The sequence below is a fragment of the Nymphaea colorata genome, chromosome 3 (assembly GCF_008831285.2).
Source record: "Nymphaea colorata isolate Beijing-Zhang1983 chromosome 3, ASM883128v2, whole genome shotgun sequence".
NCBI classification, from domain to species: domain Eukaryota; kingdom Viridiplantae; phylum Streptophyta; class Magnoliopsida; order Nymphaeales; family Nymphaeaceae; genus Nymphaea; species Nymphaea colorata.
The window spans coordinates 10,465,621-10,481,531 of NC_045140.1; the positions used below are offsets into that span (position 1 = coordinate 10,465,621).

Genomic DNA, 15,911 nt, shown 5'->3' on the forward strand with positions numbered 1-15,911 from the left:
AGACTCTTGCTTAAAGCTCCCCATGGATGAGAATCTATGACCCAGTCAAGTGGGAGCAGACATAAATAGATGGAGTATTACTCTTTTCTGGACGTTTCTCATGGTTATAGCATACTCACCGATATCACTCTCAGCAAGATATCTTCTGGAGAATTTTATTTTTCCTTCAGGAAATCTAGAAAATTTTAAAACTCAATAATTTTAAGAATATGAATAGTAGGTGAGTTCTGCAACGTGGGGCCTACGGGTGAGTGTGCATGGCATGAAGGGAAAAAGAGGTTACTGACATTCAGTTTGAGGATATTTCCACAAGGATATCTATTTGCATTGATGCATTAAGAGCCACAACAGTTTCTATAATTTCATCATTATTTAAAAATAATAATAAAAAAGCACTCCCAGTTTCCTGCAGCAAGCAAAATTATGTATAAATAAAGCAGGAAAATTTCTTGCATCAGGAATTCCTCTAAAAGAAAGCATAAGCATCAAGTAGTCAACAGAAAGTGCCTAAAATAGGAAACCTGAATCTTAGAAATGACAAGCGGAACCTGTAAAGAACCCAAATCCTAAAAACCACTGTTCCCTTGCTCTTGTCTTTTTCATGGACCCTTGATATCAAATTTCGATGACAATCATAGTTCCTAAGGTACTACTCTTAGTTTCACCCTTATCAGTATCTTACATGATTTTAGACATCACTTCCTCAAACATTTTTTATGTTGCTGTCAGTTTTTGAACTTTGCCTTTACCAAGTCTACTTTAGTTTTAAGAATTACTCATGAACTTAGAATTAACCAATTAAGTAAACAGAAGGAGATGTGGACTTGGCATATTCTTTTGCCATTGTGATATGGCTGGGATGCTTCTTGCTATCCCATTATTCAGACTTGATAATGCAACTCAAGCTCTGCTTTGAGCCAATGCATTAAGTTCTGCACTTAAGACAATATGGAATTAAAAAAGTTCCACAAACAAGAACTAACAAGTCTATGACCCTGCCTTCTAACAAAGAAAATACATCTAGACATATAGCTACTTAGCCATTGACAGTATTCATCAATACCACTTAATGTTGCCTAACAGTTTGTGGCTAAGAATTCCAAGTGGTCTAAAGGGGTATAGCCACTAGGCCGACTGATGATATGCAGTGGGAGAAATGTCCGATAAAGTAGCATGAGAGAGAAATGGCTAAGCACTAGGCAAAACAAGATTATGCTATCAATGTCTGATAAATACAGGAGCAATTTACATTTTTTTATGCCAAATAATTTCTCTTTTACTTTAGTTGCTTCTGGTGTCTGCTAGACCCAGCCTGACAATAAAAATAAACCAATAAACATAAAAAGCCATTTCATATTCATCTGTGTAAATATGTGGGCAATAGTAGGGAACCACCACACAGAATAAAGACTATTTTCCATAAAATTCCTCCACATTCACAACATGAAATCTGAAATGGACCAAGCTGCCAAGTCTAACAAGTGCAAATATGAAAAGAAAAGTGGAAAAGGTGATAAAACATCTCACAGGTCAGGAAATTGTAACACCATATTTGAGTTCAACATAAACTCTCAAGTTTTTCATTTGTTAAAGTCAAATGCTAGAAGAGCAATCTCTTAAGAACATCGTAAGTTAAAGTTAGATATTAAATACAAAGACATTATCAGGTCTCTGCACCACATATTCATCACGTGTCAACAAGGATCACCTACCTCTTGGCTAAAGGCTAACAAATATATGAATATGTGATGTGTTCATAGGGAGGAATTAAGATTAGTATATGCATAATAACACAAGTAGTTACGTCGAGGGTTGCAGGTTACTACTACTTATAAGCAACATATAACATGAAAAAAACAATAAAAATTAAGGTCAGAAGCATGTATGACCTTCATTGTGTATGCTGCAGAAAATGACAGCCTGTTTGCAGCATCCTGCTGAAGCGTAGATGTAATATATGGTGGAAGAGGATTTTTATGCATTTTACTGAAATTAACACCTTCAACTCTGAAGTTAGAAGCAGAAACATTCTGCACGATGCTATCCGCCTCTTCTTGAGAAGTAATAGAGAACTTCTCGAGCTTTTTTGAATTGAAGTGGGTCAAGCGTGCCTTTAGACAAGTGGCTTTGCTCAAGGAAGGTACTTCAATGGAAGATGACTCAGCTTCAACCGTCCAGTACTCTTGAGCTTTAAATTGCTCGATTTCTCTTTCCCTGTCACAGACAAGAGCCAAAGCAGCAGACTGAACTCTACCAGCTGATTGGCATCCAGGTAACTTCCTCCATAGAATAGGTGAAACATTGAAACCAATCAGATAATCAAGAGCAGAACGTGCAAGATAAGCATTAACCAAGTTCATGCTTATATCTCGGGGAGCCTGCAGTGCAGCTTTAATGGCTGACTCGGTTATCTCATGAAAGACAACTCTAGCAACTCTAATGTTTTCATGTAATGAACCCTGCTGGCGTAACATTTCAGCAATATGCCAAGCAATTGCCTCTCCTTCACGATCAGGATCCGTTGCAAGGATAAGATTCACTGCACTGATAAAAGCATATTACAAGAAAGAGGAAAAATCATTAGCAATGAGAGACATGAACAGAACTTCAAAATTATTAACAAAAGTATTTGGGCTTCCACAAAAAGTTACGGACAGAAAATTCCCAACTATAAATGCCAAAAAACAAGAAAATTAAGAGTTGTAAATTTGGAATCTGGAACCAAAAGAAACCGGAAAAGGTCAGCAAGCTGCTCCACTTTCTCTTATTCAAGCATGCATTAGGCATTTTAAATGATGAAGTGCTACTAACTGGTAAGCCAGATACAAGGTAGGCACTTAATAAAAGAAACTGTTGCAGATCTAAAGTCAGTGATCTCGAAGTACAAAGATTGCTGCCATCGGATAAATCTCCCATTTTGATTCGAATCCTGCATCCCCTTGTATAGAACTCATGCCGGAAACTTCACGAAATGGACATTAATGTATCTTCAACATTATCCATTTGACAAAGGTATTATGCCAAATGATCCAGAAAACAACTTGGAACCCCAAAACAGGCTAGCCACAATTCCACAATTAGCACTCATATGCTAAAACACATTCAAGCTAGAACATGTGGAAAATATAGAGAAAACAGTAAACTTTCCCCAACAGTGGCACTGTGGCACTGAGCATATGTTAGCAAATTTGCAATTTCATGCAGCTGAAGATGACGCACACTGCAAGAATGCTGGAGCTGACTATCCCTTGCAAAGAGACTTAAAGATGTACAAGCCACACATCAAGCATCAAAAATTTTTAGGTGAGACAACTTTGAGGTGCAATGTGCTCATGTGGAGATAAATAGGATGACTCCTCCTCATCAATGTACAATATGTTCATCTCGTGTGAGAAGGGGCAATCAAAGAGTGTGAACTGTTATCCACTTGAACCTTCTTACTCTACATTGGATTGTTCTCTTTGTGTTTGTGCTCTTATCTTCTAGATTGGCAAGTTCTAGAAAACCAAATTCTAGTAAAAAATTATACGAAGGGATAGTATCATGGACATTTATGGATTTTTTAGGATTTTATTTTTTATATTGTCAAGCTATAGAATCCTAGCAGTTTATGCCATGTAATGCACTTGAGAGTCAACACCTCAACCACCTTCAGTTTGAAGGACTCAAGCCAACCATTTGGCCTAGTGGGAAGAACTCATTGTGGCTTCTATGTAAGATGCTGCATTACACTAAGAGGCACATAAACTCATAAAGTATACGCTGGAGAACCAAAAGGATGTTAGCGCATTTTTACATTATGACAGAAATTTTGTCCTTACTAAACAAGGATCAAGATGAGTTGTTCAATCAACCAAAGTCAGTGTTGTATGTATCATATGATACAGGGCCGTATCATACGATACATACCATCGCACTTGGAAAACACAATACAATACACCACTTGTATCGTAAATAGGTGGTGTATCGTAACGTTTGATATAGGATCCGTAACATACGATACAAGGATACGGGTCGATTTCGAAAATAAGGTGTCTTAACCCCTTTTTTCATGAAACGTTTTTGAAAAATTGCCCTTTCATTTCTAACCTTATTCTAGAGTTGGAGGAGAGAGAGAGAGAGAGACTTTGCCACTTAGATGGAAAATCATCAATTTTTACTGTAGAATTGTCAATTAAACCATAGATTTGTGCATGGCTGGCTGATTCCTGTTGGGAGGAAATGGGATTTTTCGATTCCTTCTCTGTAAGATATGAAATCTCTTGTTTTTAGATTCATATATTTTTACCATAGGATTTCATTTTTTTGTGAAGATATCATTGTCTGACCCCACATAGTAGTGATACAAAAGGGTAAAGGAGAATGACCGGCTAAGAATCAAATATAGGTTTTTGAGACAACATATTTTAAGGAGGGATTATTAGAATGAAGCACCATTTTGCAAGGACACATTTTGATGTAGCTCCATGCAGTCATGCACTGGAAAACCAAAAAAACCTTTGCCTCAATTTATGTGTCAGCAATGTTCAGATATAGTTAATGTTTACATCAAAAGAAGGTACAAAAACAAATGGAAGAAGCAAATCAAGGCTATACTGAACAGATGTGAAGAGTTCAAGAGGTAAAGGGAAAAGAATCATGTATAAAGAACGTAGATCTGGTCCTTCAGGGAGGAAGAAAAGAGGTGCACCAGATATTAAGCGTGGTCGTGGACTTTGTGGTAGAGTTCCTGGTGGCAGGTTTAGTGTTGGTTCCATTGGGAACATTTTCTCTTCTTATACTGGCTCATGTTCTCAGCCTCATATTTGTGTTGCTATGTCATCTAAAGATATGTTATATCAAGCATAACTGACAGTAGGGAAATGGTTTTATAATACATGTATTCCCTTCAATGTAGCTAATTCCTTTCAGTTTCAGGCCATGGCAGATGTGATAGTTTCTAGGTCGTTGTATCATTAGTTGAGGGGCAAAATTCTTCAAGCTACGGTAAAAGAAGTAACAAAATATTGCGACGAATTGAAATTAAGCTGGAAAGAAATAGGTCACACCATGATGGCAAATGGATAGATTGATACACGGTCAAGAACACTTCTGAATTTTCTTGTTTATTGCCCTAAAAGTACAATGTTCTTGAAATCTTTTGATTTGTCTGATGTCCCTAAGACTGTTGAGATTTTGTTCAATGTTCCTGATAATATCGTACAAGAGGTTGGACCTGCAAGCATTGTACAGTTTATTACAAACAATGCAACAAATTATAGAGTTGTAGGTTTTATGTTGTTTCAAAAGTGTTAAAGATACAAAAAAGGGGTTTTCTGAAATATTAGGAAGTTAGGGAAGGTCTCTTTAAATGTTTTGTTACTTTTAGTGGACTTCTCTTGTAATTTTCCCTAACCCTAATCTCTTAATAGAGATTAGGGTCACGTAATGCAAGACAACTTTTTGCTGCCTCTCTCTCTCTCTCGTAACATGGTATCAGAGCGGGTGTGGGCGTCGACGGCAGAGTGCACTTTCCGGTGACCTTCTCCGGCGATCACCATCTTCTCCGACGAACAGCCAAGTGAGTTCGTTCCTTTTTTTTTTTTTTCTCTCGTTCTCTCCCTTGTCACCGCTACTCCTTATTCCCTCTTATCACCCAATAAGGAGACAGTGAGGGAATAGGGGTTGGGCGTGCCGTGAGAAGGAGGACCTGATCACGCCTATGTGGAAGGCGTGATCAGATCCTCATATTGGTCGTATGAAGAGACTATTGTGGATGCAGCGTGACGTGTGACGCTGTGGTTTGTGATGATCGTAAATACAGTTTCGGTAAAGTCAAGCTGCGTGAGGTGTTGTGGATGCTTTGTGGAGTCTATGTGCTGCTTATAAATTCAGGTTTTTGAATATGATCAGATTTTTTCTATAGATCGTGGATACAAATTCAGTAAAGAAAGGCTGCGTGAGGACTGTTGCTGATCCTTAGTACAAGTTTTTGTTTGATTTCGTGGCTTTCTTTGACACGTGGACAGGAAGTTTTATGAGAACTAGCTGCTGTTATAAGTGGCAGCAGTCTTCAGTCGTTGGGAGCAACAGTCTTCAGTCGTTGGGAGTTCATTCTTGTTTTTGTCATCGGCTAAATCAGATCTGAAGTGACAGTAATTTCCTAGCCCTCCTTCTTTAAACGTTTGCGTCAATCTGGTCTTCTTTATTTACTATGGCTGAAAACAGTAAATCTGAAGGGTCTACTGACTACAAGATGGCTGGGAATTCATTCTCTTATGGAACCACGATGAAACTTAATGGCTCAAATTATGAAATATGGTCTAGGGTATTCATAATGTCGGTGGCTGGTCATAGGAAGAAATATATTCTTGAGGAGGATGAACCTATTGAGAAAAAAGGAATATATGCTGCGTGGGATGAAGATAATTATATTGTTATGTCTTGGATTATGAATAGTGTGGAGTCTCATATAGCCCCAACTATTGCATATTATACCAAGGCCAAGGATATGTGGTCTTTCTTGAGAAAGACATACTCGCATGCCACTAATGTAATCAAGATCCTACAACTAGAAGAGGAGTTATGCAACATTCGACAAGGGGATCAGGACCTATCTCAATATTTTGCTACTTTGACTGCTGCATATGAACGGTTAAAGGCTCTTCGCCCACCTTGCCAGCATTGTTATGCATCACACGTTGAGACTGGTATGGTGGCAAAGTTCTTATCTGGCCTATCTTCAGAATACTCTGTGGCAAAGTCTCAAATTCTAACAGGCAGTGAACTTCCAGATTTAGCAGACACGTATAATAGGCTGAGTCGCTTTGCAGCCACTCTTTCTCAGACTACGCATGACATACCAGTCTCTGCACTTGTGATATCAGGAGGACGGGGCCCTAGTTCTTTTGGAGGCACTAGGGGGCGTGGTACGGGCCGTGGTGCTGGACGTGGCAGATTTCAGTGCTCTTATTGTGGCAAAATTGGTCATCTAGAGGACCGTTGTTGGGACAAACATCCTCACCTCAGGTCTAATGTTTCCTCTGGACGTGGTGGAGGTAGAATCACCACAAGCAGAGGTCCTTCTTCATCCCAGGCAACTCATTCAAAGGCAACAATATCTATGGTTGAGTCTTCTACTGATCCTTCTATATTTATGTCATATTCTCTTAACCTAAGTAAGGATGAATATGATCGTGTTCTTGCTCAGAGGTCTGGCTCTACATCTGCCTCTACATCTACCAATGCTGCTGTTGTAGATTCAGCATTCTCTGTTGGTGCTCCTACTGCTGATCCAGGTATGACATGGATGATAGACTCGGGCGCTTCTAGACATTGTTGTAATCAACCACAAAATTTTTCATCATTTGTCAGATTTTCTACACCACAGTATGTTAAGCTGGCCGATGGCAAGTTGTCCCCTGTTTTGGGTAGCGGTGATATTTATCTTCCACATTTAGGCACTATTACACATGTGCTATATGCACCTCAGTTTCCTGTTAATTTGATATCTGTGAAGCAGCTAGCTATCGACTTACAATGTAAAGTCATTTTTGAATCTGACTCTTGTTCTTTTCAGGACTTACCAACTGGGAAGATGATTGGTGGCGGCCATGAGCGTGAGGGCCTTTATTTTTTGTCAATCCCAGTTGATGTTGCTGCATCTTCAGTCCCTTCCAAGCCTTCTCCCTTCCAATGGCATCTCAGATTGGGTCATCCGTCCGTACCAAAACTTCGTCGCATGTTTCCAGACATTCCTGCATCAGAGTCCTTCTTATGTGATGCCTGCCAGTTGGGCAAGCATACACGGAGCAGCTTTCCTTCGAGTCAGAGTCCATCGAGTCAGAGTCCTTTTGATCTCATTCATGTGGATGTATGGGGTCCTAGTCGGGTTCCTTTTCGATCATGTTTTCGATATTATCTTGTTCTAGTTGATGATTTTACTAGAGTCAGTTGGGTTTTCTTGTTAAGGGAAAGATCTGAAGTCATATGTATTCTTCAAAAATTTATCAAGGAAATAAAAACTCAGTTTGGATTCATTGTCAAAAATATTCGCACTGATAATGCTCTTGAATTCAAGTCTTCCATTCTACTTCAGTTTTATGCCGACCATGGAATTCGACCTCAATATACTTGTCCACATACGTCCCAACAGAATGGTGTAGCCGAACGCAAACATCGGCAACTCCTAAACGTAGCTCGTACCCTCATGTTACATTCTCACATGCCTGCCTATTTTTGGGGTGATGCTATCCTTACTGCGTGTTACCTCATTAATAGATTACCCTCTTCCTCCATTCAAGACCGTATTCCAATTCAAATTCTATATCCAGGGCGTTCATTATTTCATTTACCTCCCAAAGTTTTTGGATGCACTTGCTTCGCACATATCCTAGCCCGAACAAAAGCAAACTGGCTGCCCAAGCTATCAAATGTATCTTTATTGGCTATTCAGCTAATCAAAAGGGATACAAATGCTTTGATCCCGTGACCAAGAAAGACATTATCAGTGCGGATGTTACCTTCTTTGAGTCTCGTCCTTATTTCCCTCCGTCAAGTCCCTCTTCATCTGAGATGCATGCACCTATACCTCTTCCTATTCCACCAGTGTCACTTGAGTCATTTCCATCATCTCAACCTAGGTCACATGAACGTTTTCTTGAGCCTCCGTTGGTTTACACTCGTCGTCTAGGTCCCTCTCTCGACCGTCCACCAGCATCGTCTCAAGAGGTAAGCTCTACTGATAAGACTGACTCAGGTTTAAGTGATGACTATTCTGCAGCAGATCTCCCTATTGCTATTCGCAAGGGCAAGCGACAGTGTACCTTACATCCTATATCTAATTCGGTCTCTACTGCTCATCTGAGTACACACTTAGTACAGTTTGATCAAGCTTTATCTAGTCATGTTATCCCGTCCTCGCACCATCACGCCCTGTTAGATCCACGTTGGCGACAAGCTATGCAGGAGGAAATGGATGCTCTTCTTTCTCGGGAGACTTGGGATTTGGTAGACCCCCCAACACGCTGTGATGTGGTTGGCTCACGATGGGTATTCACCATCAAGTATCATTCTGATGGGTCAGTTGAAAGGTTCAAGGCCCGTCTTGTCGCAAAAGGTTATACTCAGACTTATGGTGTTGACTTCTTTGAGACCTTTTCGCCTGTGGCCCGGTTGGGCACTATTCGCTTGATTATCTCTCTTGCTGTCCAACGAGAGTGGCCTCTTTTTCAATTGGATGTCAAAAATGCCTTTCTGTATGGAGACCTTTCTGAAATTGTTTATATGCATCAACCACCTGGTTTTGAGCGACAAGGGGAGTGTTCCAAGGTATGCAAGTTAAAGAAGGCTATTTATGGACTCAAACAGAGTCCCCGTGCATGGTTCCAAAAGCTTACTGAAGTGTTATCTAAGTGTGGATTTAGCCGATCCCAACTTGATCACTCATTGTTTATCAAGCGAGGCTCAGCAGGACTTGTGATATTGATTGTCTACGTGGATGATATTGTTCTTACAGGGGAAAATGATCAAGAGATAGCTCAAACAAAGGAGTTTTTACAGCAACACTTTGTTACGAAAGACCTTGGACAACTTCGTTATTTTCTTGGTATTGAGGTGGCTCGTAGTAATAAAGGAGTTGTAGTGTCTCAAAGGAAATATGCTCTTGATCTTCTACAGGAAACAGGACTATTGGGGGCTAAACCTGCCACACTTCCCATGAATCCTCGCATTCATATACATGATGATGACTCAGAGCCGTTTGACTCTAGATCTTACAGATCTCTGATAGGGAAACTGTTATATTTGACTGTCACTCGTCCCGACATTAGCTTTGCTGTGAATAAGTTGAGCCAATTCATGGAAAAACCCCGAAAAGTTCACTGGGATGCAGCTCTAATGATTGTAAGATACTTGAAATCAGCCCCGGGAAAGGGGCTATGGTTCAAGAAAGGAGAATGTGTTGACATCGAGGCGTATAGTGATGCTGATTATGCTGGATCTGTAGATGATAGGAAGTCTACTACCGGGTTTTGTGTCTTTGTGGGCGGTAATCTTATTTCCTGGAGGAGCAAGAAGCAGAATGTTGTGGCTCGTTCTAGTGCTGAGTCAGAATATAGGGCTATGGCTCAAACTGTGGCTGAAATGTCGTGGGTTAGATCACTACTTGTAGAGTTGGATGTCTCAGTGAATCTCCCAATGAAGATGTATTGTGACAACAAGGCAGCTACATATATCGCTAACAATCCTGTCTTCCATGAGCGGACTAAACACATTGAAGTGGATTGCCACTATATTCGGGACTTAGTTCAAGGAGGAATTGTTAGCACTATTCATGTCTCCTCAGAAGATCAGGCAGCAGATATTCTCACTAAAGCTCTTCCCATAGGCGATTTCCTGAGATGTTGTAACAAGCTGAGCATGATTGACATATATGCTCCAGCTTGAGGGGGAGTGTTAAAGATACAAAAAAGGGGTTTTCTGAAATATTAGGAAGTTAGGGAAGGTCTCTTTAAATGTTTTGTTACTTTTAGTGGACTTCTCTTGTAATTTTCCCTAACCCTAATCTCTTAATAGAGATTAGGGTCACGTAATGCAAGACAACTTTTTGCTGCCTCTCTCTCTCTCTCGTAACAAAAAGTATAGAACATTTTATTGTAGAACATGTGTCATTCATTGTGTTAGTCTAATACATCAAGATTTTGGTGAGATGTATGAAACGAAATCAACTGTTGACCAATGCCAAGATATTAATCTATCTATAATCATGTGTGTGTATTGAGTTTGAGGAGAAAATTTACAAAAAGAGTTGAATTAATACGACTTAAACAAACTAGATTTGCCACAAATGTGTTGATTGTGCAGAGTATAGTGAAACAAAGAACTCCATTGAGGCAGATGTTCTCTAGTGAGGAATGGGGCTACGTATCCACAAGCTCATAAAAAAAATAAAAAACTTCTCTAGTAATGGATATTATATTTAATAATGAATTCTAGGAATCATGTGTAAAACCATTGAAGATTTGTGTCCTATTAGTTAAAGTCCTCAGACTAGTTAACAGCGAGGATAGGCCTTCCACAGGGTCCTTATGTGAAGCTTCGGATAAAGCAAAAGAAGCAATTCAAGACAACTTGAAAGGGAAGAAAAAGTTATACATGCTCATATTGAAGATTATAGATAAAAGGTGGACTTGATAGCTTCATCAACGTCTTCATGCATTAGCTTACTATCTAATTTCTACCATCAGATGTTCTACTACATTTAAAAAAGACAATGTAGTCTGCAAGGTTTGCTAAATTGTGCTAAAGTGTTAATGATAGATTCTAGAGCACAAGATGTTGTGCACAATAAGTTTGATTCGTATGATAATTGTAGAGGTGACATGGGAATAAGCACAGCCATTCAAACCAGGACAACCATGCGTTCAGGTAGATACATAGAAATTTTTAATTTACTTTGCATTTGTTATCTTTTTTGTTAGTGTACTTGTACATGAGATTCCCTTAAATTTTTGTTTAGGTTTGTGTTGGAATAGGTTTGGGATGATTGTCTAAACCTTAAAACTTTTTGCAATTAAAGTCCTCAGCCAGACATGTAGTGCTAGTGGATGTGAAAGGAATTGAAGTTTTTTCCAACATATCCACAGCAAGAATATGAACACTGCTTGAACATAAAAGGTTGAATGACCTTGTTTTTGTTCGATAGAATATGAGGTTCAAACAAAGGTAATATAGCTTAAGATAGCATACATTTGTTTTATAATTCATATAATTATATACTAACAAGTTTTCTCTTATTTAACAAAGACAAATACAAAAAACATTAGCAAGAAGCACACATCTCAGTTTGATCTTATCAGCTTGGAAAACTTTGATGATCTAGAACCATGAATTGAGGAAGAACCAACTACAATATTTGATTATCATGATCTTCAATGCTTCAACCTTGAAGATGAAAGAACAGAAATTGTTGATGAAGGAGAGCCTACTGGATATGTCGGTGAGGATCTTCAACTTCACGAAGATGAAGATAAAGATGAAGATACAGGTGGAGATGAAGATGATGAAGATTATGAATGAGAGTTGAGAGTGCTTTCATTTGTTATATGTACTGACATTGAAAATTTTCACCATTTCATGATCACCTTGTGTTGTAATGCATAACATTTAAAATTTTAAAACTTGTTTTTGATGTGTTATCTCATAGACTTATGGTCTGACTCATGAATCTATGGCTATGAACTTATGAATTATGATATATATCTTGATGTGCTTACCAGAATGATATTGTTATGAATTATGATGTTTATGAATGATGAATCATAACTTCATAGCTATAATAAGTTTATCATTATGTAAAACATGTTTTTTATGAAGAACATGTTATTCTTGAATTTTTTGGATTTTTTTATTTTTCTTGACTTTTTGAATTAAAAATATAATAAATTTATGATATGTTACAATATAGTGTATCTTAAAGCTGGACCAATACGGCTTATGATACGCTTTTCACAACATTGAACCAAACGGCTAATGATACCAAAGTCATGAAGTGTACGACTCTATACCATAATTAGAGATAGAGAATACCCCAAACTTCCAAAATTCCACGCAATATTTCAATCAGGAAAGTAAGTACATGAGATTCCATTCCCAGCAGATAACAAGAATGCCCTATCTTCCTTGCCACATTCAATGAAATTCATACCAACAAGAAGCTAACTAACAATTGTAAAGAGTTTATGTTGAAGATTTGCAACTGTTGTGATGTTCAACAATATGCTTGAAAAAATTGCGATGGAAAATCACACCTTCAAGTCCCCTAACATGTGAACAGCAGCAGATCCCATGGAAGAGGCAAACCATAAGATGGCATCCAGAAATCAAAGTAGAAAGGATGAGCCATACCGATTAAGTGCTACCTTGATACTTGTCAGATGAGTCCATGCAGTTGAAGGAACCTCCCAAACCATACTGAAGTCATCATCAGGGCGAACTGATCCTGACCTGGCAGCTAAATTTCGAACATGGCCATAACTTGGTAAAACTTGAAACATGTCTCCCAGATAATTTTGAATAGTCTTGGCTTTTGTAATGGATTCGACTATAACAACAGTTTTTCCAAGAGGAGGATACAGCGGGCCCAGATGTTGCTGGGAATTCTCAGTTTCACTTAGAACTGGTGAAATCACAGGGCACGTTTTTCCTGCTTGTGATGGGTTACTTTGTGCACTCTTGGCTGCTGATTTCTTGGAAGGCTTCTTTGATTTAGAGGCTTCCAATTTTTCCACTGGTTGATGAATCTGAGGATCATCTTCAGATTCAATCTCTTTCCGGTCATTACTTTTTACAGCAACAACAGCATCTTTCCCAGCACCTTTACCATGTGATGCATCAATTTCAGGTTTCTTCTTCTTTGAAGCAGCTGTTGATTTCCTTTTTTTCACACCATTGTAATGGCTATCAGCCTTTGGGACAACCTCAGACTGCTGTGGAGCAATTTTACCATTAGATTTTTTGTCTGTGTGCTTCTTCTGATGTGAAGTCTCCTTCGATGCAGTTCCCTCACCAACTAATGAGGACTTTGTTTTCTTACTGTGAGAAAGATTTTTTTTCCTTTTGCCAACTTGAGAACTGCCTTCAGCTGTAGATTCTGGTGTTATAGCAGCTTCATGAATTATACCATTTTCATCTATGTGATTGTTTTGTGCTACAGAAGAACCAACTGCCTTGGAACTAAATTTGCTATGCTTCAACGTACTTGGACTGTTCAGAATGCATGACGATGAGACCACCAAAGAATTTATTTTCCTTGGAGCTCCTTTTCTTTGCAAACTTTGTGACCCTTGTACTAAGCATCCTAATGAGTCTTTTTGGGAATTGACATCAGCTAAAAGCGATCTAGAAGAAGAAACCGCAGTTACAGGAACCACAATATTACTGTTTTTCTCCACCGGCTTCCGTAACTTAAGTCTAATAACATTCCTGCCCGTATCTTCCTTCCATGACGAATAAACGAAGACGCTACCAAATGGGCATCGCAAAGCTTGAAATCGCTCCTGCAGGAGGCACCATAGTAGGTGGCAAAAAAGTGAAGCAAATTTAGCGCATTAGTGAACAGGAATATAAACTAATTCATAAGGATTCACCAAAAAAAATATAACCAGTCATGATTCATAAAATCAAGGAACACCTTAAAGCAGCAAAGGAACTGCCAAGCATCGGTTCGTCCCTCACCATTCTCACATACATCTAAATTCTTCTCATCACGCATCTTTCACCATGTTGGAGTACAGTATATTACTGCATTTAGCAGGGCTAAATCACGGACAAATTATTGCCACGAACGGCAAACGACTAAAGTTCTCCAACATTACAAACAGCTCCAGGGAAAAGCAAAACAATGATCTTTTTTCTCCTAAACTTGCGAAAAGCGTTACAATTCTCTTTCATTGTATTCAATGAATATTCGTGCGTAGAAAACCAATCTTTCATTAAACAGAATACTAAATTTGCCAATTCTTCCACGAAATTTAGCTTACGAACGGAGACCATTTTGCCGAAAAGCAATCGAAGGAGAAAAAAAGAACTCCAATCTTAATATTACGTAATGAGCATTAACAAATATTTTCAATAACTCACCTGCCATCATAACTTAAGACCAAACAGAGAAAGAGACTCGAAATTAATGCACAGCCACGGAGAGCGCACGTACCATTGGGAGTAGTCGAGAAACGACGTAGCAACGAGCACTTAAGCAGCTGCTCATAGCAAATATCCTCTGGAGGGGGAGTGTCATTGCCGCTAGAACGGAGCCTCCTCACCCATATAGTATGAGCTAAAAAGAGAAAGGTCGAAGAGGAAAGGCACGGGAAGCTTCGCTTCACCTGAAAGGAGAAGAAGGGGAGGGAGATGATGATAAAGAACGAGTTATATAGGTCTTCTGATACTCTCCCTCCCTGTACCCTGTAGAGAGAGAGAGGGAGACAGTAGGAGGACCTGAGGGAGCGCGAAAATAACGGGCTTAGGGCAAAGCTGGGCGGCGCGGCGATGGGTCTCGTTGTTCCAACTTCAAAAGTTAACAAATGGGGATCCAAATTTTGATAAAAATGCTCAAAGGTCTGCCCATGGACAAAAAAAAATCAAATATGTGGCCGATTCAATGGAGGAGCCACATAAATTTGATTAATTTTTAATGTATTTTATCTTATTTTTAATTATTTTATCTACATCTTTTCATTTTTTTTTTTAAACCGATTTTTGCAAACAATTTTGCCCTACTCACCTGAGTTGGTGAATCCGCCGATTCATCAAATTGATAGCCTCACCGATTCGGTTTAGAAATCGTTTTATAACACTGGTTGCTTCCCGAAGTTGTCAAATTGGAAGTTATCATCTTATGTTAGATCAGAACAACTTGAGCAATACTCAAGTAATTAAGATCTGAGAATCCTCCAATTTCGGAGGCATTAAAAGTAATTTAACAGAGAAGAAGGGGAGTTTGCCTGGATTATACATCGCTAACCGGAACGGTTTTTTTTCTGAGATTTCCTTCCTCAATAATGAACGCTTGGAAGTATAACATGGTGCAATTTTTGTGAAAATTTTATTAAAACTCAAGATTTCGGCAAAATTTTCAAAATGATGCCGATGTAACTATCAATTATCTGAGACTACATTCAAATTTTGATGATAGCGCCATTCATTATAGTTTCATTAGAAGCACATACTTCTTACTGTCTCTGATGAACGCGTCACATATTTTTTACGGTGTTTGGGATATTGCGAGATATTTTTCCTCTACCTTCCTAACACATACGTTTTTTTTTTTTTTTTTTTTTTTTTTTTTTTTTTTTTTTTTTTTGCAACAGCAAGAAACGGTGCCTTTTTGGCATCCATGTGTAGCCTTTGCTTATTTTGCTTATATTAAGGGG

The 15,911-nt window shown here is 38.8% G+C and overlaps 2 protein-coding genes across 2 annotated transcripts in view; one reads left to right on the plus strand and one right to left on the minus strand.

Moving 5' to 3' along the window:
• LOC116250105 (uncharacterized) overlaps positions 1-15,041 on the minus strand; it is a 61,822-nt gene extending 46,781 nt beyond the window's left edge. Inside the window, exons 1-3 of the mRNA XM_031623498.2 lie at positions 14,693-15,041; positions 12,886-14,036; positions 1,890-2,544 (exon numbers count right to left, since the gene is read on the minus strand). Coding sequence (XP_031479358.1) covers positions 1,890-2,544; positions 12,886-14,036; positions 14,693-14,776 — 1,890 coding nt within the window. The 5' untranslated portion in view covers positions 14,777-15,041. The remainder of the gene's footprint in view (positions 1-1,889; positions 2,545-12,885; positions 14,037-14,692) is intronic.
• LOC126409898 (uncharacterized) lies at positions 5,313-8,366 on the plus strand. The gene is made up of 2 exons (XM_050076682.1): positions 5,313-7,277; positions 7,559-8,366. Exons 1-2 carry the CDS (start codon positions 6,194-6,196, stop codon positions 7,594-7,596), a joined length of 1,122 nt encoding a protein of 373 aa, XP_049932639.1. The 5' UTR covers positions 5,313-6,193; the 3' UTR covers positions 7,597-8,366.
• Positions 15,042-15,911: the final 870 nt, after the last annotated feature.